We start from the raw sequence: 21,433 nt of genomic DNA, 5'->3' as shown, positions 1-21,433 counted from the left end.
TTTTGCCCTTTTCTTTACTTGAAGTCCATTAAATCTCAATGTTACTTCTCTGCTATTTCTTTCTTTCTTTAGTCTTACTTTCTATGAGGTTATATCTCAAAAACTCCATAGCCCCTCATTTTAAAATATTGTATTTATTTTTAATGCTGAAAAATATGTTTAGATTACTAAACCTTAAACAAATCTTAGCGTGCATAGACTTTATTTTCTGTGGTGGCTTAAATTTCTCACAGCATATAAAAACATAGTAGTTACATCTCATGAAAAATTTAATGGGCACCTTCCCCATATATAAATTGACCATAATTCAAACAATATGCTCTTACAATAGAAGTAATAAAATATTTAACCTTACCGTAAAGACTATGGCTCTCTTAAAGGCAAACGAGGCCTTGAAGAATGTATATTGATTCTAAAGTGCACATGTGCTTTCGCTGCAACTAAGGTGTTCTCTGTGGGTCATAAAGATTCATCCATGAAAGTTACGTTAATTTTCTCAAAACCTCACAAATGTCTCTTGGAGAGGGCGTGCATGTGTGCTTCGTTATATACGACTCTTTGAGATCCAATGGACTATAGCCCGCCCGGTTCCTCTGTCCGTGGAATTTTCCAGGCAAGAATAATGCAGTGGGTTGCCATTTCCTTCTCTAGGGGATCTGCCCAACCCAGGGCCCTAACCTGCGTCTCTCATGTCTCCTGCGTTGGCAGGTGGATCTCTACTGCAATACTGCCTGGGAATCCTCTTGGGTGAGAGGAAGGTAGGAATGAAACTGGAACCCTGAAGTGCAGAGAAACATTGAAAAAAGTTTCTGGAGATTTAATATGGGGTTTTAAGTATTGTTGACTAATTTAACTATTGTAATTAGGTAAGTCTTTTTCATCTGTATTTCTAAAAGTTTATTAAAGCTATCCAAAATTTTTTTAAGTAATCTTTTTATTGGTAAAATTTGGTTATTTATATAGTTTTGAAATTCTAATTTATTTAAACTTGAATAGTAAATTCAGCAACATAAAAATATATTTCACTGAATATTGGAAAAATAAAAAAATATAATATATGTAGATAATTTCACTTAGCATGATGATTTCTGAATTGGAAATTGAACTTAGAAATACATGATTCTCCCAAGAATACATAATGGATGCAAAAATGGGACTAAATACAAACCTCCTAAACCAGTACTTGACCCATCTATAGTATCTTTTTTTGAAAAGAAAAAATTATCACTATGTAGTAAATCATTTAAAATGGTATCTACCTAAAGACCTAAAGGTAAGACTGGAAACCATAAAACTCCTAGAAGAGAACATAAACCAAACAGTCTTTGATATTAATTGTAGCAATATTTTTTGAGTGTATTTCCTAAAGCAGAGGAAATAAAAGTAGATATAAACAAATGGAACCCAATTAAATGTAAAAGCTTTTGCACAGAAGAGGAAACCATTGACAAAAAGACAACTTATTTAATGGGAAAATTTTTTTGCAAGTAATGTGATTTTTATATAAATGGAGTTAATATCCAAAATATTTAAATAACTCATACAACTCAACATCAAAAACATAATCAACTCAATTAAAAATGAGCTGAATAGATATTTTTCAAAGAATACATACAAATGGTCAACAAGCACAGGAAAAGATGCTCCATCTTAGTGTCAGGGGAATGCAAATTAAAACCAAAGTGGAACACTATGTTACAGCTGTTGGAATGGCTATCATCGAAGACCAGAAATGACAAATGTTGGCAAGGATGTGGAGAAAAGGAAACCTCTGTAAGCTGTTAGTAAGAATGCAAAATGGTGCAGCCACTGTGGAAAGCAGTGGAGGTTTCTCAAAATACTAGTATAAGACCCTGCAGTCCCATTTCTGGGTATTCATCCAAAGAAACCAAAAACACGAATTTGAACATGCACCCAGTATTTATAGCAACATTATTTACAACTGCCAAGATATGGAAGGAACACAAGTGTCCATCTACAGAAGGATGAAGAAATAAGATTGAATACTATTCAGCCCTAAAAATAATATTTTGCCATTTGTAGCAACATGGATAGACTTAGAAGTTATTATGTTGAGTGAAATAAGTCAGAGTTGGAAAGACAGTTATATGATATCACCTATATGTAAAATCTAAAAAATAAAACAAACTAGGGGCTATAACAAAAAGAAAACAGGTTCACATATATAGAGAACAAACTGGTGGTTACCAGTGGGGATAAAAAAGAAGAGAGGGGTGAGATAAGGTGGGGTAGAGGATTTAGAAGTACAAATTACCTTGTATAAAATGAATACACTGCCAGGATTTATAGTCAGTACTGCCAGGATTTATAGTCAGTACAATACATGGAAATATAACCATGCATGCTCAGTCACTTCAGTCGTGTCCGACTCTCTGCGACCCCATGGAGCATGGCCCGTCAGGCTCCTCTGTCCGCGGGATTCTCCAGGCAAGAGGACTGGAGTGGGTTGCCATTTCCTTCTCCAGTGGTAAAGTATGAAGTGAGTGAAGTGAAGTCACTCAGTCGTGTCCAACCCCCTGCAACCCCATGGGCTGTAGCCCACCAGGCTCCTCCATCCATGGGATTTTCCAGGCAAGAGGACTGGAGTGGTTTGCCATTTTCTTCTCCTGGAATATAGCCATATTTTATAGTAAATAGAAATGGAATATAACCTTTAAAGAATGAGTCACTATGTTGTATATCTGAAACTTACATAATATTGAACATCAGCTATATCTCAATAAAAAAGAGAAAATTATACCTAATATTAATAAAATATTTTCTTTTAAAATAGAGCTCCTCTTTGCCATTTCAAATACAGCTATCATCTTTTATATAAATGGAGTTAGCAGCTTCCACAATGGCTTTGTTTGACTGCTTTTTAAATAAGTATAATTTGGGTACTGATGAGATATTTTCTGACCAAAAATATTTTCCATGGATCTCAAAGTCCCTGTATTACTTAAACTCCTTAGTTGGGCTTCCCTGGTGGCTCAGATGGTAAAGAATTTGCCTGTAATGCAGGAGACCTGAGTGATCCCTGAGTCAGGAAGATTCCCTGGAGGAGGAAATGGCAACCCACTACAGTATTCTTGCCTGGAGAATCCCATGGACAGAGGAGCCTGGTGGACTACAGACCATGGGGTTACAAAGAGTAAGACACAACCAAATTCCTTAGATTGCTTAAACTCTTAAGGCCTCCTTAATATCATAAATATTTTTTAAATGTAAATATAAAAATTAATACATTTCAAGCAGAATTTATTTAGTTAGATTCACTGTCACTGGGCCAAGGATGAAGGAAAGGGAAAATTTCTTCCAGAGGACTGAAGACTGACATTCATCAGTAAGGTGAACATGTTTTGTGAATAGAATTCAGTGAAATTCCAACAATATTCACACAGAAATTGTGTTCAGCTGTGAGTAACAAAGAACTAGAGGACATTAGTTTCTAACATTTTTCAGGTTTATTTGTATTTATGTTACATAATGAGAAGTCACAGGACAGGAGCTTAAAGAAGTGAGGTGAGGCCTCTGAGATTCTCCTCGCATTTTCCTCAGCTCAAATATCCTACACCCATTCTAGCAGGGAAAAAGGTGTGGTGTGAATATTTGGAAAGCAAAAATCCTCTCAATGTTTTATTAATCAGAATGATCATGTGACCACGCAAGTCAGCATCTCTGGGAAATGCAAGGTGTTTTTTCTTTTTTTTTTTAATTTTATTTTATTTTTAAACTTTATATAACTGTATTAGTTTTGCCAAATATCAAAATGAATCCGCCACAGGTATACATGTGTTCCCCATCCTGAACCCTCCTCCCTCCTCCCTCCCCATTCCATCCCTCTGGGTCGTCCCAGTGCACCAGCCCCAAGCATCCAGTATAGTGCTTCGAACCTACAGCCCACATGAAAGCTATTAAAAAACAATGTTTCAGACTTCCCTGGTGGTTCACTGGTTAAGAGTCTGCCTCCCAATGCAGGGGACATGTGTTTGAACCCTGCTTCAGGAAGATCCCACATGGCACAAGACAACAAAGCTTACCTAATGCAACCGCTGAAACCCTCAGGCCGCAGCTACTGAAACCCACACACCATAGCGCTCATGTTCGACAACAAGAGAATTCACTGCAACAAAGAACCTGTTCAGTTCAGTTCAGTCATTCAGTTGTGTTTGACTCTTTGCGACCCCATGGACTGCAGCACACCAGGCCTCCCTGTCCATCACCAACTCGCGGAGTTTACTCAAACTCATGTCCATTGAGTTGGTGATGCCATCCAACCATCTCATCCTCTGTTGTCCCCTTCTCCTACCACCTTCAATCTTTCCAAGCATCAAGGTCTTTTCCAATAAGTCAGCTCTTTCCATCAGGTGGCCAAAGTATTGGAGCTTCAGCTTCAACATCAGTCCTTCCCATGAACACCCAGGACTGATCTCCTCTAGGATGGACTGGTTGGATCTCCTTGCAGTCCAAGGGACTCTCACGAGTCTTCTCCAACACCACAGTTCAAAAGCATCAATTCTGTGCCACTCAGCTTTCTTTATAGTCTAACTCTCACATCCACACATGACCACTGGAAAAACCATAGCCTTGACTAGATGGGCCTTTGTTGGTAAAGTAATGTCTCTGCTTTTTAATATGCTGTCTAGGTTGGTTATAATTTTATTCCAAGGAGTAAGTGTATTTTAATTTCATGGCTGCAATCACCATCTGGAGTGATTCTGGAGCCCCAAAAAATAAAGTCTGCCACTGTTTCCACTGTTTCTATTTGCCATGAAGTGATGGGACCAGATGCCATGATCTTAGTTTTCTGAATGTTGAACCTGTGGGCCACAATAAAGATTCAGCAGAGCTAAAAATAAAATATAAGCATTTTTTTAAAACAATATTTCTTCAGTGCCTTTGTCACACAGATTAGATGTTTAATAAGAAATGATATTGAGCTATCTAGGAAGTATTTATTTTAAACTCAGGTATCCAAAGAAACACAATGTTTGCTTTAATGAAGATTAAAGAAAATCACTATTTTATAGTCACCATGTACAGATGGCTTAAAGCTCAACATTCAGAAAACTAAGATCATGGCATCCAGTCCCATCATTTCATGACAAATAGATGGGGAAACAGTGGAAATGGTGGCTGACTTTATTTTTCTGGGCTCCAAAATCACTGCAGATGGTGATTGCAGCCATGAAATTAAAAGATGTATATTCCTTGGAAGAAAAGTTATGACCAACCGAGATAGCATATTAAAAAGCAGAGACATTACTTTGCTAACAAAGGTCCATCTAGTCAAGGCTATGGTTTTTCCTGTGGTCATGTATGCATGTGAGAGTTGGACTATAAAGAAAGCTGAGCACCGAAGAATTGATGCTTTTGAACTGTGTTGTTGGAGAGGACTCTTGTGAGTCCCTTGGACTGCAAGGAGATCCAACCAGTCCATCCTAAAGGGGATCAGTCCTGGGTGTTCATGGGAAGGACTGATGTTGAAGCTGAAGCTCCAATACTTTGGCCACCTGATGGGAAGAGCTGTCTCATTGGAAAAGACCCTGATGCTGGGAAAGACTGAGGGCAGGAGGAGAAGGGGATGACAGAGGATGAGATGGTTGGATGGCATCACTAACTCAATGGACATGGGTTTGGGTAGACTCCAGCAGTTAGTGATGGACAGGGAGGCCTGGCATGCTGCGGTTCATGGGGTTGCAAAGAGTCCAACATGACTGAGAAACTGAAGTGAACTGAACTGGTGTACAGATGGTGTACAAAAGATCCCCTCCATTAAGGACTCAGTTTAGACAAAAGCAAAGAAGGCAAGCAGGTGACATGTCATAGGGCATAAAAAGAAAGAAATGCAGGTATCCATTAAAATCAACTTGTAAAGGTTTTATTTACAAGTTAATAAGCAAATGGTAAGCAAAGCACCACACTTGAATACTGTACTCCTTTGGAGCCATGTAATGTAAATGACAGAGAAAAGGAGCGACGTCATCCAGTTCCCAGGATGTGCTTCTCCAAAGTGACGGGCTTCAGAAAAACTAAAACTGATCTGTGTTTCGTTCAAAACCTTCACGAGTGAATGTGCCTTCCGACCTTCAGGCATCTATTTGAACTTTAGGTAGTGGGCTGGATGACAGATTGTAGAGAGTTAGAAAATGGAATAGAAGAAAGACTGAAAAAAAACCAAAGCTTTTTCCTAGTAATGATCCATTTCTCTTTTCATAGTATATTCTTTACTTAGTTCTACGAGTCATCCATCCTGTCTAGAGCAAAGATAAATGAAAATTATTAGTGAATAACTGCTACTTATATAAAACAAAAAGAATGGCATTTTTGAACGGGACAGAAACATTTTAAAAAGTTCAAGGGCTTTTCTGGTATTTCTCTCCTCATTTTGTCTTAAACCTATTAATCTTGGTACGTCACCACGATTCTTTCCTAGAATGTATCCGTTCCATAAGGGGATTGATTACTCTAAATAGCTGTCAGCAAATAGTACTCTAAGTGTAGATATCTTTGTTATTTTTGCTATTTGTTTAAATTTTTGTGATGCCTAACTGCTACATTAAAGTCACTGTCAATGAATAAATAAAAAGAAATCTGCTAAAAGGGAAGCAATTGTAATATGTATTGCAGACACATATACATCAAAGCACCTTTGAAATAAGGTCTATAGTGTATCTTGTTTGGTTTTGTTTTCTTTCAGTGATTGGAAATGATGGATTTTATATAATACTGAAAGGCCTAGCCCGACCTCAAACACAAATATATAAAAATCTTATTGAAGAACATGACTCTACAACCTCTTTCACACCTCAGAGTTTTCACAGCTTTGATTTCAGTGAAGAGTTCAGAAACCCTCTATTGACTGGAGTTGGTCCCATGGTAAGAAATGAATATTTGCTCCTTCAATAAGCAATGATGTATCATTGTTATAAACTTTATGTCTTCCAGATATTTAAATTTACATATGTCCAGTGTTACCTGAACTATTAAAGCTAATATAACTTAAAAATAAAAATTATATTATCATCACAACTGGAGATGTGTTTTAAAAAAATTAATGTGGGATGCCTTCCCCAACATCCTGCCCGCTGACTGGTGTTTAGTGGTGCATTTGATTACTGAGACAAAGCCATTGTCGTTGGATCACTAAATGAAGAAGGAGGGCCGTTTTGAGATAAGAGGGAGGGAGGGATTTAAGAAAGGGAACACAGAGGACAGAACATGAAGGGTCTTTTAAATAAAATTAACAGTCTGTGCTTGTGCTACCTATCTCAAGAGCAATGATAAGGTAATCAAAGGGTTGATTCTATTAAAATCAGAAAGTCTCAATTGAAGAAAACACTTTGTTTTTATGCAATGTTTGAAGACTATCAACTGGCTCAAATAAAGATTAGTATCTTTCTGGATACCTGGATACCCAACATGAGGGTCAGCACTGGTTCAACTAGAATTGCAGCTCTAAAAGCCAGTTTTGGATGTAGGCTGATCAAGATGCTCAGAGGAGTAAATAGCCAAAGAAACTAATTAAAATCAAATGATTTAGCACTATGGATTGAAGTCAGGAAGACCTAGAATATTCTCAGATTCAAGAAGGATAAGCATGGATAAAGACAATAAAGACAGACATGGATAAAATATTAACTTTTTTTTTTCAGTCATTAAGTCATGTCCAACTTGTTGCAACATCATAGACTGCATCACAACAGTCCTCCCCATCCTTCACTATCTCCCAGAGTTTGCCCAAGTTCACATCCATTGAATCAGTGATGTTATCCAACCATTTCATTTTCAGCTGCCTCCTTATCCTTTTGCCTTCAGTCTTTCCCAGCATCAAGGTCTTTCCCAATGAGTCAACTCTTCACATCAGGTGGTGAAGAATATTGGAGCTTAAGCTTCAGAATCAGTTCTTTCAATGAATATTCAGGGTTTTTTTTCCTTTAGGATTAACTGGTTTGATCTCCTTTGCTGTCCAAGGGACTTTCAAGAGTCTTCTCCAACACCACAATTCGAAAGAATCAATTTTTTGGCACTCAGCCTTCTTTAGGATCCAACTTTCACATCCGTTCATGACTGCTGTAAAACCATAGCTTTGACCTTATGGAACTTTGTCAGCAAAGTGATGTTTCTGCTTTTAATATGCTGTGTGGGTTTGCCATAGCTTTCCTTCCAAGAAGCATTGTGTCTTCTAATTTCATGGCTGCGGTCACCAGCTGCAATGACTTTGGAACCCAAAAGAAAAAATGAGGCAAAAACATAGAAGTATAAATTGTTGTTGATCACAGATGAATGAGTAATGCTTCTGACCTTCTATCTTGATTGGAATGGAAAAGAATGAACTCACCACTCAGTGGCCACCTACTGTATTGTTTTTCAGTCATTCAGTCATGTCCAACTATTTCGACCCCATAAACTGCAGCACGCCAGGCTTCCCTATCCTTCATTATTTCCAAGAGTTTGCTCACAGTCATGTCCATTGAGTTGATGGTGCCATCCCAGCCATCTCATTCTCTGTCACCCCGTTCTCCCCCTGCCTTCAATCTTTCCCAGCATCAGGGTCTTTTCAAATGAGTCAGCTCTTTGCACCAGGTCCCAAAGTATTGGAGCTTCAGCTGCAGCATCACTCCTTCCAATGACCATCCAGGGTTGATTTTCTTTAGAATTGACTTGTTTGATCTCCTTCAGTTCAGTTCAGTTCAGTTGCTCAGTCATGTCCGACTCTTTGTGACCCCATGAACTGCAGCACGCCAGGCCTCCCTGTCCATCACCAACTCCTGCAGTTCACTCAGACTCACGTCCATCGAGTCAGTGATGCTATCCAGCCATCTCATCCTCTGTCGTCCCCTTCTCCTCCTGCCCCCAATCCCTCCCAGCATCAGGGTCTTTTCCAATGAGTCAACTCTCCGCATGAGGTGGCCAAAGTACTGGAGTTTCAGCTTTAGCATCATTCCTTCCAAAGAAATCCCAGGGCTGATCTCCTTCAGAATGGACTGGTTGGATCTCTTTGCAGTCCAAGGGACTCTCAAGAGTCTTCCCCAACACCACAGTTCAAAAGCATCAATTCTTCGGCGCTCAGCTTTCTTCACAGTCCAACTCTCACATCCATACATGACCACAGGAAAAACCATAGCCTTGACTAGACGGACCTTTGTTGGCAAAGTAATGTCTCTGCTTTTCAATATGCTATCTAGGTTGGTCATAACTTTTCTTCCAAGGAGTAAGGGTCTTTTAATTTCATGGCTACAGTCACCATCTGCAGTGATTTTGGAGCCCCCCCGCAAAAAAAAGTCTGACATTGTTTCCACTGTTTCCCCATCTATTTCCCATGAAGTAATGGGACCAGATGCCATGATCTTCGTTTTCTGAATGTTGAGCTTTAAGCCAACCTTTTCTCTCTCCTCTTTCACTTTCATCAAGAGGCTTTTTAGTTCCTCTTCACTTTGTGCCATAAGGGTGGTGTCATCTGCATATCTGAGGTTCTTGATATTTCTCCTGGCAATCTTGATTCCAGCTTGTGCTTCTTCCAGCCCAGCATTTCTCATGATGTACTCTGCATATAAATTAAATAAGCAGGGTGATAATATACAGCCTTGATGTACTCCTTTTCCTATTCTGTTTTTTAATATGCTGTCTAGGTTTGTCATAACTTTTCTTCCAAGGAAGAAATGTGTTTTAATTTCATGGCTGCAGTCACCATCTGCAAAGACTTTGGAACCCCCCAAAATAAAATCTGTCACTGTTTCCATTTTTTCCTCATCTATTTGCCATGAATTGATGGGACCAGATGCCATGATCTTCATTTTTTAAATGTTGAGTTTTAAGCCAGACTTTTCACTCTCTTTTTTAAGCCAGTTTTTTCACTCTTCTCTTTCATCTTTATCAAGAGGCTCTTTAGTTTCTCTTCACTTTCTGCTGTTAGAGTGGCATCATTTGCTTATCTGAGGTTATTGACATTTCTCCTAGCAATCTTCATTCTCAGTTCAGTTCAGTTCAGTCGCTCAGTTGTGTCTGACTCTTTGTGACCCCATGGACTGCAGCACACCAGGATTCCCTGTCCATGACCAATTCCTGGAGCTTCCTCAAACTCATGTCCATTGAGTCAGTGATGCCGTCCAACCATCTCATCCTCTATCGAACCCTTCACCTCCTGCCTTCAATCTTTCCCAGCATCAGGGTCTTTTCCAGTGAGTCAGTTCTTCGCATCAGATGAACAAAGTATTGGAGTTTCAGCCTCAGCATCAATCCTTCCAATGAGTATTCAGGACTGATTTCCTTTGGGATGGACTGGTTGGATCTCCTTGCTGTCCAAGGGACTCGCAAGAGTCTTCACCAACACCACAGTTCAAAGGCGTCAATTCTTCTGCACTCAGCTTTCTTTATGGTCCAACTCTTACATCCAGACATGACTACAGGAAAAATCATAGATTTTCTTGATGGACCTTTGTTGGCAGAATAATGTCTCTGCTTTTTAACATGGTTGGTCATAGCTTTTCTTCCAAGGAGTAAGCATCTTTTAATTCATGGCTGCAGTCACCATCTGCAGTGATTTTGGATTAGAATCTTGATTCTAACTTGTGATTTAGCATTTCACATGATGTACTCTACTAAGTTAAATAAGTAGAACGATAATATACAGCCCTGACATACTCCTTCCCAATTTTGAACCAGTCCATTTTTCCATGTCCAGTTCTAACTATTGCTTCTTGACTTGCATACAGGTTTCTCAGGAGACAGGTTAGGTGATCTGGTATTACAATCTCTTTAAGAATTTCATGGAGTTTCTTGTGATCCACAGTCAAAGCCTTTAGTGTAGTCAACAAAGCAGAGGTAAATGTTTTCCTGGAAATCCCCTGCTTTTTCAATGATCCAATGGATATTGGCAATTTGATTTCTGGTTCCTCTTCCTATTCAATACCAGCTTGTATATCTGGATGTTCTCTGTTCATGTAGTGTTGAAACCTAACTTAAAGGCTTTTGAACATTACCTTGCTAGTTTGTGAAATGAGCGTAATTGTGTGGTAATTTGAACATTCTTTGGCATTTTCCTTCATTGGGATGTACATGAAAGCTGACCTTTTCCAGTTCTGTGGTCACTGCTGAGTTTTCCAAATTTCATGGTGTATTAAGTGAAGCATTTTAACAGCATATTCTTTTAGGATTAGAAATAGCTCAGCTAGAATTCCATCACCTCCACTGGCTTTTTTAGTAGTAATGCTTCCTAAGGTCCACAAGACTTTACACTCTAAGATGTCTGGCTCTTGGTGAGTGACCACACCATCGTGGTTACCCAGATCATTAAGACCTTTTTTTGTACAGTTCTTCTGTGCAGACCCAATACTTTTTCAATCTGTTTTTGAAAAAAAGAATATCACATTTTGCAGAGCGGCTATAATTAGGGCCATTTCTTTGTTAACTTTATAGTGCTGCTGCTGCTGCTAAGTCGCTTCAGTCGTGTCCGACTCTGTGCGACCCCATAGATGGCAGCCCACCAGGCTCCCCCGTCCCTGGGATTCTCCAGGCAAGAACACTGGAGTGGGTTGCCATTTCCTTTCCCAATGCATGAAAGTGTAATCCACTCCAATCTTCTAGGATCTGGTTGTTTGCTTGTTGAGGACAAAACTCAAGAATGTAATGAAATAAGATGGGACTACCAACTCTGAATCCTGAATTAGGTCTTTGAGTGCAGCAGTAATAGGTGTCATTCTTCTAGGAATGTAGTAGTGTTTTTGTTCCAGCTTTGCTGATGTATAATTTGACAAGAAAATTTGTATATGTTTAAGGTATGTATCTTGATGTTTTGATATATGTATATACGTTGTGAAGTGATCAGCACAGTCAAGCTAATTAACATATTCATCATCTTACATAGATTGTTGTGTGCTTGTAATGAGAACACAATATCTATCCTCCTAGCAAAGTTCAAGTATACACTGTTGTGTGTGTGTGTGTGTGTGTGTGTGTGTGCTCAGTTGCTCAGTTATCTTTTACTCGTTGTGACTCTATTGATTGCAGCCCAACCAGCTCCTCTGACCATGGAGTTTTCCCAGCAAGAACACTGGAGTGGGTTGCCATTTCCTACTCCAGGGGATGTTCCTGACAGGAATCTAACCTGCATCTCCTGCGTCTCCTGCATTGGCAGGCAGATTCATATTGTTGATTATATTCAGTTCAATTAAGTTCAGTTCAGTTGCTCAGTCGTGTCTGACTCGTTGTGACCCCATGAATCGCAGCACGCCAGGCCTCCCTGTCCATCACCAACTCCCGGAGTTCACACAAACTCATGTGCATCGAGTTGGTGATGCCATCCAGCCATCTCATCCTCTGTCGTCCCCTTCTCCTCCTGCACCCAATCCCTCCCAGCATCAGGGTCTTTTCCAATGAGTCAACTCTTCGCATGAGGTGGCCAAAGTACTGGAGTTTCAGCTTTAGCACCAGTCCTTCCAATGAACACCCAGGACTGATCTCCTTTAGGATGGATTGGTTGGACCTCACTGCAGTCCAAGGGACTCTCAAGAGTCTTCTCCAACACCACAGTTCAAAAGTATCAATTCTTCGTCGCTCAGCTTTCTTAACAGTCCAACTCTCACATCCATACATGATTATATTACTGTGTTGTATATTAGATCTCTAAGGCTTACTCATCTTGCATACAGCAAACTTTGTACCCTTTGATCAATATTTGTCCATTTTCCCTAGCCCTTACACCTTGTGGCTTCCCTTATGGCTCAGCTAGTAAAGAATCTTCCTGCAATGCAGGAGACCTGGGTTTGATCCCTGGGTTGGGAAGATCCCTTTGAGAAGGAAGAGTCTACCCAGTCCATTGTTCTGGCTTGAAGAATTCCATGGACTGTACAGTCCATGGGGTCACAAAGAGTCAGCCATGACTAAGCAAGTTTCACTTTATACCTTGTCACCAACATTCTACTGTCTTCTATGAGTTTGACTATTTTAGATAAAATATATACATGAGATCCTATTTGTCTTTGTTTGGCATATTTTAATTCAGTTCAGTTCAGTTGCTCAGTCATGTCTGACTCTTTGCCACCCCATGAATCATAGCATGCCAGGCCTCTCTGTCCATCACCAACTCGTGGAGTTCACCCAAACTCATGTGCATCAAGTTGGTGATGCCATCCAGCCATCTCATCCTCTGTCATCCCCTTGTCCTCCTGCCCCCAATCCCTCCCAGCATCAGGGTCTTTTCCAATGAGTCAACTCTTTGCATGAGGTGGCCAAAGTATTGGAGTTTCAGCCTCAGCATCAGTCCTTCCAATGAACACCCAGGACTGGTCTCCTTTAGGATAGACTGGTTGGATCTCAAGAGTTAACTCCAACACCACAGTTCAAAAGGATCAATTCTTTGGTGCTCAGCTTTCTTCACTGTCTAATTCTTACATCCATACATGACCACTGGAAAAACCATAGCCTTGACTAGATGGACCTTTGTTGGCAAAGTAATGTCTCTGCTTTTGAATATGCTATCTAGGTTGGTCATAACTTTCCTTCCAAGGAGTAAGTGTCTTTTAATTTCATGGCTGCAGTCACCATCTGCAGTGATTTTGGAGCCCCCCAAAATAAAGTCTGACACTGTTTCCATTGTTTCCCCACCTATTTCCCATGAAGTGATGGGACCAGATGCCATGATCTTCGTTTTCTGAATGTTGAGCTTTAAGCCAACTTTTTCACTCTCCTCTTTCACTTTCATCAAGAGGCTTTTTAGTTCCTCTTCACTTTGTGCCATAAGGGTGGTGTCATCTGCAATCTGAGGTTATTGATATTTGTCCTGGCAATCTTGATTCCAGCTTGTGCTTCATCCAGCCCAACGTTTCTCATGATGTACTCTGCATATAAGTTAAATAAGCAGGGTGACAATATACAGCCTTGACGTACTCCTTTTCCTATTTGGAACCAGTCTGTTGTTCCATGTCCAGTTCTAACTGTTGCTTCCTGACCTGCACACAGATTTCTCAATAGGCAGGTCAGGTGGTCTGGTATTCCCATCTCTTTCAGAATTTTCCACAGGTTATTGTGATCCACACAGTCAAAGGCTTTGGCATAGTCAATAAAACAGAAATAGATGTTTTTCTGGAACTCTCTTGCTTTTTCCATGATCCAGCAGATATTGGCAATTTGATCACTTAGCATAATGTCTTTCAGGTTCATTTGTATTGTCACAATTGTCAGAATTTCCTTCCTTTTCAAACTTAATAAAATCCTATTGTTTGTGTATATATCATATTTTTGAGCTCTGTTCACCCATGGATAAACACTTAGGTTGTCTCCATATTTTAGCTATTGTGAATAATGATTCAATAAACAAGCAAATGCAGCTGTCTCTTCAATATCCTGTTTTCCTTTCTTTAGATGACAGCACAGAAATGAGATTCCTGGATTGTATTGTAGTTCTGTTTTAATTTTTTGAGGGAAGATCCATGCATGTGTGCATGCTTAGTCACTTCAGTCATGTCTGACTCTCTGCGACCCTATGGATCATGGCCTGCCAAGGCTCCTCTGTCCGTGGGATTCTCCAGGCAAGAATACTGGAGCGGGTTGCCATTTCCTTCTCCAGGGAAGCTCCATACTGTTTCTTAAATGCTTTACCAATTTACATGTCCACCAACAGTACACAAGGATTCCATTTTCACCACATCTTGCACATTTACCTATTCTTTTTGATAACAGCCGTTCTAACAGATGTGAGGTGATATCTTATTATGGTTTTGATTTCATTTCCTTGATGGTTAGTGATGTTGAACACCTTTTCAAGCACTTGCTCGTTTTAATGTATTATTTTGAGAAATACCTATGTAGGTTGTTTTTGCATTTAAAAAATTGTGTTATTTGTTTCTCTGCTATTGAATTGTGTGAGTTCCTTATATATTTTGGATAGTAACCCCTTATCTGATATATGGTTGAAAAATTTTCTCCTGTTATATCAGCTGCCTTTTCATTTGTTTATATTTATTTTGCTGTAAATAAGCTTTTAAGCTTAATGTAATTCTGATGGTTGATTTTTACCTTTGTACTTTTGGTATTGTGTCAAAAAAATCATTACCAAGACCAGTTTCAAGGAGCTTCTTTCCTGTGTATTTTTCTAGGAGTTTTGCAATAGCAGATCTTGTGTTTAAGTCTTTAATCCATTTCAAGGTAATTTTTGTAGTGTGCTGTAAGATAAGAATTCAGTTTCAGTATGTGGCTATCTGATTTTCCAAGCACTATCTATTGAAGAGACTATTCTTTCCCTGTTGAATTTTCCTGAACCCTTTGTGAAATATATGTTGGCTGCATATGGTGGCATTTATTTCTGAGCTCTCTTTCGGCCCCATTGGTATGTCTCTATTTTTATGCTAATGCAATATTGTTTCAATTACTATATCCTTGTAGTATAGCTTAAAATTAGATCCTGTAATACCTCCTCCTTTGTTCTTTTGTCTCAGTATTGCTTTGGCAATTCAGTCTTTTGTGGTCCCATACAAATTTTAGGATTTCTTTATTTCTGTGAAAAATACCGCTGGAGTTTTGATAGGGATAACATTGAATCTATATATGACTTTGTATAGTATAGACATATTCATAGTATTAATTTGCTCCAGTCCATGAACATGGGATGTCTTTCCCTTTGTACCTTCAATTTTCATCATAAACATTCTGCAGTGTTCATTGTACAGATATTTCAGTTCCTTGGCTATATAAATTTTTAATTATTTTATGTTTTTGATATTATTGTGAGTGGGATAGTTTATTTCTTTTTCAGGTGTTCTCTTAGTATATAGAAATGCCACTGATTTCTGTACATTAATTTTATATCCTGAGGCTTTATTGAATTTTTTGATTAGTTCCAACAGCTTTTTTTTATTTTTCTGCATATAAGATAATAAAACAATTTACCGTGTCCTTTATGATTTGGATGCCTTTTATTTCTTCGTTTTAACTAATTGGTCTAAGATTTCAGTATCATGTGGAATAATAGTGATGAGAGTGATATCCTTATCTTTTTCCTGATCTCAGAAACAAAGCTTTCAATCTTTCACCATTGAGTAGGACGGTAGCAATGGCTTTGTCATAATAGCCTTTATTATGATGAGGCATGTTCCTTCTATACTCAATTTGTTGAAATGAAAGACTGGTATATTTTGTCAGATTTTTTTCTGTATATATTGAGATGATCATATGATCTTTATCTTTCATTCTGAGAATGTAGTGCATCACATTTATTGATTGCATATATTGATCTATTCTTGCCTCCCAGGGATAAATTCCACTTGGTCATAGTGTTCAATTCTTTTAATATGCTGTTGAATTGGAGTTGATAATATGCACATTTTAACTATGTTAATTTTTCCTATTTGTGAACAAAAAATGTCTCCATTTATCTGTGGTTTCTTTAATGCCATTACTGTTTTATAATTTTTAGTACATATCTTTAAGTTTATTCATAAGTATTTTATAATTTTTGTAAATGCTTTCCCAATTTTTTTGTATAATTTGTTATTATGTATAGAAAAGACACTGATTTTGTGTATTACTTTTGTATTCTGCAAATTTACTCGATTTATTTATTATTTATAATAATTTTTGGTGAAGTTTTTCAGGTTTTGCACATATAACATCATGTCATATACAAGCAAGTTATTTTATTTCTTTCTTCTGATTTGGATATCTTTTCTTTCTTTCTCTCCTTTTTTTTTTTTTTTTTTTTCCTTCTCCTTCTCTTTCTCTTTGCACCATTTCTCTGCCTAGGATGATAGTACTATGTTGAATAGAAGTGGAAAGAGTGAGCATCCTTGTCTTGTACTAAATATTTTTAGGTTTTTATTTGTGGATTGCTGTTAAATTGTTACTTTTGTGGGGGAATGAGGACTGGGTGGGAATTCCCAGCCTTCCATCTTGCTGATGTCTATGATATTGTTTTGATTTACTATCTTGGCTAAGGTGGAGGATAGTAGGGATAGGGAATTTCAGATTTCTACTTGATCTTCCTTACTGATAGCTCTTACCACAAAGACCAAGAAATCAATATGGGATCAATATCAAGTATCCATTCAAATTACATATTTAAAGTCCATAGAACTTGTTATGCGGTGGTTGTATGAATCCAGTGGAGCTACTGTGAACCAGACCTGGACCAAGCTCAGTTTTTTTATTTTTTATTTAATTTTTTTTTCCCATTCTGAGTCTTCGTTGCTGCATGCATGGGCTTTGCCTCTAGTTGCAGAGAGCAGAGGCCACTCTCTGGTAGCAGAGTATGGGCTTCTCATTGCAGTGGTTTTTCTTGTTGAGAAGCACGGGGCTCTAGGGCATGTGGGCTTCAGTAGCTGCAGCACGTGGGCTCGGTAGTTGTGGACCCCAGGCTCTAGAGCACAGGCTCAGAAGTTGTGGTGCACAGGCTCAGTTGCCCCACAGCATGTGGGATGCCCCCGGATCAGGGACTGAACCTGTGTTCCCTGCATTGGCAGGTGGACTCTTCACCACTGAGCCACGAGGGAAGCCCCCAAACTCAGTTTTTTATTACATTCACCATATTTTCTCACTGTAAAGATGGCAATTATGATTGGACTTAATGTACCAGGTTTTAAAGTCTTTACCCTGAGTTTCAGAGTTCAACAGAGTACTTGCTGGGGTTGTATATGCAAGGTTATTTGGAGCTATGGTACCCTTATAATAAAATATGAAGTCCAATTTTTACCTTTTTCTGTCTTCCAACTTTAGAAGAATAGGTTTTCCTTATATGCTACCATGGAGTTCTTTGGTTATATCAATTTAAGCTGATGATGAGTTTTCCTAAAATATTATTTCCTTTATCCATTGTATTTATATCCCCCCAAACAGTTATTCTTTTTGAAAATTTATTTTTAATTATAGTTGAATTTCAACGTTGTGTTAATTACTTCTGTACAGAAACATGACTCAGTTATTCTTTTCTATGGTTCTTAACACTCATCCTCAACATCTCAGAAGTCTGAGATACTGTAGCTTCCTGAGCGTTGTCTTCTGACAATACCCCAGCCCTGTTCAACACCATCAAAAGTTTGATCAATTGTACTGGCACAGCAGGCCAGGAGCTATCAGTGCTAAAGTAATGGCTTTTTATTGCACGCTGGCTGGCAAGCAGTTCATAACTCTAAATCATTCTTTTTTTCTAGTACTTATAAAATATTTAAAAAAAATAATAGAGATAAAAGCAGACAATTTTGTTCCATGTCAGCAACTCTAGTGATTTTGTTCTTAAGTCTGCTGAAGAAAAAGTATGTGACTATTGCCTATAATTTAATTTGGATTGCTAAAAATATTAAGTATCCTTATTGACTCTGTTTTCTATAGGAAACGTGAGTTACATTTTAAAATATGCTATCCTTTGTCTAATTTTATTGACTTGCTTTTCTGTGTATTTATTTAAAAAATAAGCATTAAATATTATTTATGTTTGGGAGTTTTGTGGTTTTTCACAGAGGGTTATGTTTTATTTTTCCTCCATCTATTTAGCTTCTTTACCACTATTTGCTTTTTTTATTGTGTTGAATCAGAGAATAACATAAAAAAGAGAAGTAACTATCTTAACTATTTAATTTAAAATTTTGTAAACAAGTGGGCATTATCTGAGTATAATGAGCATAAAGTGAAAAACATTCAAAGAATCAAATACATTTTTCATGAGATGCAACATATTACACTTATTCCCTGTTACAGATCTAAATTGGACTAAAAAAAATTGGTAAAGTACAAATAATATTTTTTGTTTTTGTTTTTCTTGATATTGATTTAAATAGTAAAGCAAATTTGTTTTGTGGTGGCTCAGACAGTAAAGAATCTGCCTGCAACATGGGAGACCTGGGGTCCAATCCCTGGGTTTGGATGATCCCCTGGAGAAGGGAAAGACTACCCATTCAGTATTCTTGCCTGGAGAATTCCCATAGACAGAGGAGCCTGGAGAGGGCTACAGTCCATGGGGTTGCAAAGAGTAGGACATGACTGAGCGAGTAAGCACATTACCTATAAGGAAAAGAGAGAAAAAAACATTCATTTATAAGATCATCAGTAAGGATCCTAAGTAGTTTTAAAATCTTTAGTTTATTTTTAATTAGTTTCACAATTTTTCAAAGAACACTCATAAAGAGAATCAAGTTTCTTTAGAGTCAACTCAGGTATGGTATGGTGTATGTTAACACACACACACACACACACACACACACTGCATTTTATACCTTATTTTGTATTTTATACTTTATATGTCCCTATAATTGATATATATTTGGTTATGTTGATATTTTTATTAAGATGTATTTTTGACATGATAACATTTAGCAACATTATACAAGCAATTTTTAAATGGAAGCTCTTTATTACTAAAAATAACTTTATAGTTTATTAGTAGAGCTTTTCTTTGAACAATACACATTTGAAGACTTGTGGAATGAAAATCATTTGATAAATGTATATTGAACAATTTGGACCGAGTAGGGTAAAATTACAAAATAGCTTTAACATTTTTAATAACAAAGCTTTAAACAATCTGTGTAGTAGTATTTTTCCATGCTCCCTGGATGAAATCTCAGTCAGATTCCTAGTGATTAATAAGTAGCCTCAATTTTTAGATATTAAAATTTCCAGTCTCGTCTTCATATCAAAATTTCAAACTCTCACGTTTGACAACACAACTTGCGTCTTATTAAGCTATAATTCTGCAGTGGGGGAAGGAGTTCACAATAGTTTATTCCCCCTTTCTTACTCTGCATCCTCTTCTATTCATTAACTGCTTTTTCTGCTCCTCTCAGAGGATCAGGAAGGAAGGGAGAATAAATATCAGAGGTGAATTTATGGTTACCGTCAGTGATTTGGTGTCTAAATGCAATCTTTTGTATGTCCTTTCTTCTGTAACTCCCTGGCATGCTCAGTCATGTCTGACTCTTTGTGACCCAATGAACTGTAACCTGCCAGGCTCCTCTGTCCATGCTATTTTTCAGGCAAGAATACTGGCTGCTGCTGCTGCTAAGTCGCTTCAGTCGTGTCCGACTCTGTGCGACCCCATAGACGGTACCCCACCAGGCTCCCCCGTCCCTGGGATTCTCCAGGCAAGAACACTGGAGTGGGTTGCCATTTCCTTCTCCAATGCATGAAAGTGAAAAGTGAAAGGGAAGTCGCTCAGTCGTGTCCGACTCTTCGTGACCCCGTGGACTGAAGCCTACCAGGCTCCTCCGCCCATGGGATTTTCCAGGCAAGAGTACTGGAGTGGGTTGCCATTGCCTTCTCCGCAAGAATACTGGAGTGGGTTTTTATTTCCTTGTCCAGGGGATCTTCCCAACTCAGAGATTGACCCGTGTCTCTGTGTTTCCTGCATTTACAGGCAGATTCTTTACCACTTGAGCCATCTGGGAAGCCCAATGTCTGTATAGTGAGTTATTTAATACAACTTTTATCCCTGGCTTCATGCAGTGGAGACCGCAGAAGTCTCTCTTTTGAATCAATTCACCACTTCAGGCAGATCTGCAGGTTTGCTCCCTTTGCAGACAGTTCCACACTCTTTAACTTTGGTGAGTCCACTTAGCTGATGGGAGAGGGAGAGCCAGACACTTAGCCCATCAGCTTCCTGTCTTCTTGTGACTGAACTCAGGTTTGGCTGCCCACTGATCAACCAGTCAATCCTCACAAGGTAGGTGAAAGGTTGCTTTCTCAGAGAAGGGAGATTGCTTTCTCAGTGTTCTAGCAACCTGGGGAGAAGGTGGATTTGTGCTCCAGATCAACTCGGAAGAGTCTGCTGGGCTATGACTGCTTTTGGAGTCTCAATGAATCATCCAGGCAGGAAGTTGGGTTCTGTGTCATTTTCCCTTGCATGCAGACTGGCTGACTCCTGCTGATCTTTCTTCAGATGCTATCTTGCCCACGTGATCTGCCTGCAGGATTGCTAATGAGGCTACTGGGAGTAGAGAGCTAGTCATTTTCTTACTACTTAATTCTTCATTCTTATTTCTTTCAATCTGGGAAAAGAATCAACAGGTTAGCAAGGCACCGTGTGCATTCATTCAGTGGAGAGTAAGTTAGGAGTTAGGTTAAATTATCTAGTGATCTCATTCCTATAATGAAGTTCTTTTAAGGCCAGAGAGGAACAGAAGCAGGCAGACAGGAAAGGGGCAGAAAGAGCTTCTTTCAGTCCTCACTTTGAGCTTTGGGCAAAGGGAAGGAGGAGGAAGGGAGATAACTGCAGGACTCTGACAACTCTCACTACACAGACCTCTCTGTCTTTTCCATCAGTACTCTGATCTGTTTACAGTCTCTCGAGGCGGAAAATGAGCTAAAGTTCACAAAATCAATTTTACGATTGATAAATCTCTATGCAAGTCCTACACATTTTAATTTCTAATACTCTGAAGCAACAGTAAAAGTCACAATTCACTGTAGGAAAACTACCCAAGGCACTCTGTTACATAAATATCCATTT

General features: G+C 38.6%; 1 protein-coding gene across 1 annotated transcript in view; it reads left to right on the top strand.

The window, feature by feature from the left end:
• CNBD1 (cyclic nucleotide binding domain containing 1) overlaps window positions 1-21,433 on the top strand; it is a 429,553-nt gene that overhangs the window by 277,598 nt on the left and 130,522 nt on the right. Inside the window, exon 6 of the mRNA XM_055546399.1 lies at window positions 6,704-6,870. Within this exon, the coding sequence (XP_055402374.1) occupies window positions 6,704-6,870 (167 nt within the window). The remainder of the gene's footprint in view (window positions 1-6,703; window positions 6,871-21,433) is intronic.

This window comes from Bubalus kerabau, chromosome 14 (assembly GCF_029407905.1).
Source record: "Bubalus kerabau isolate K-KA32 ecotype Philippines breed swamp buffalo chromosome 14, PCC_UOA_SB_1v2, whole genome shotgun sequence".
NCBI classification, from domain to species: Eukaryota; Metazoa; Chordata; class Mammalia; order Artiodactyla; family Bovidae; genus Bubalus; species Bubalus kerabau.
This window is presented reverse-complemented; position numbering and strand designations above follow the sequence as displayed.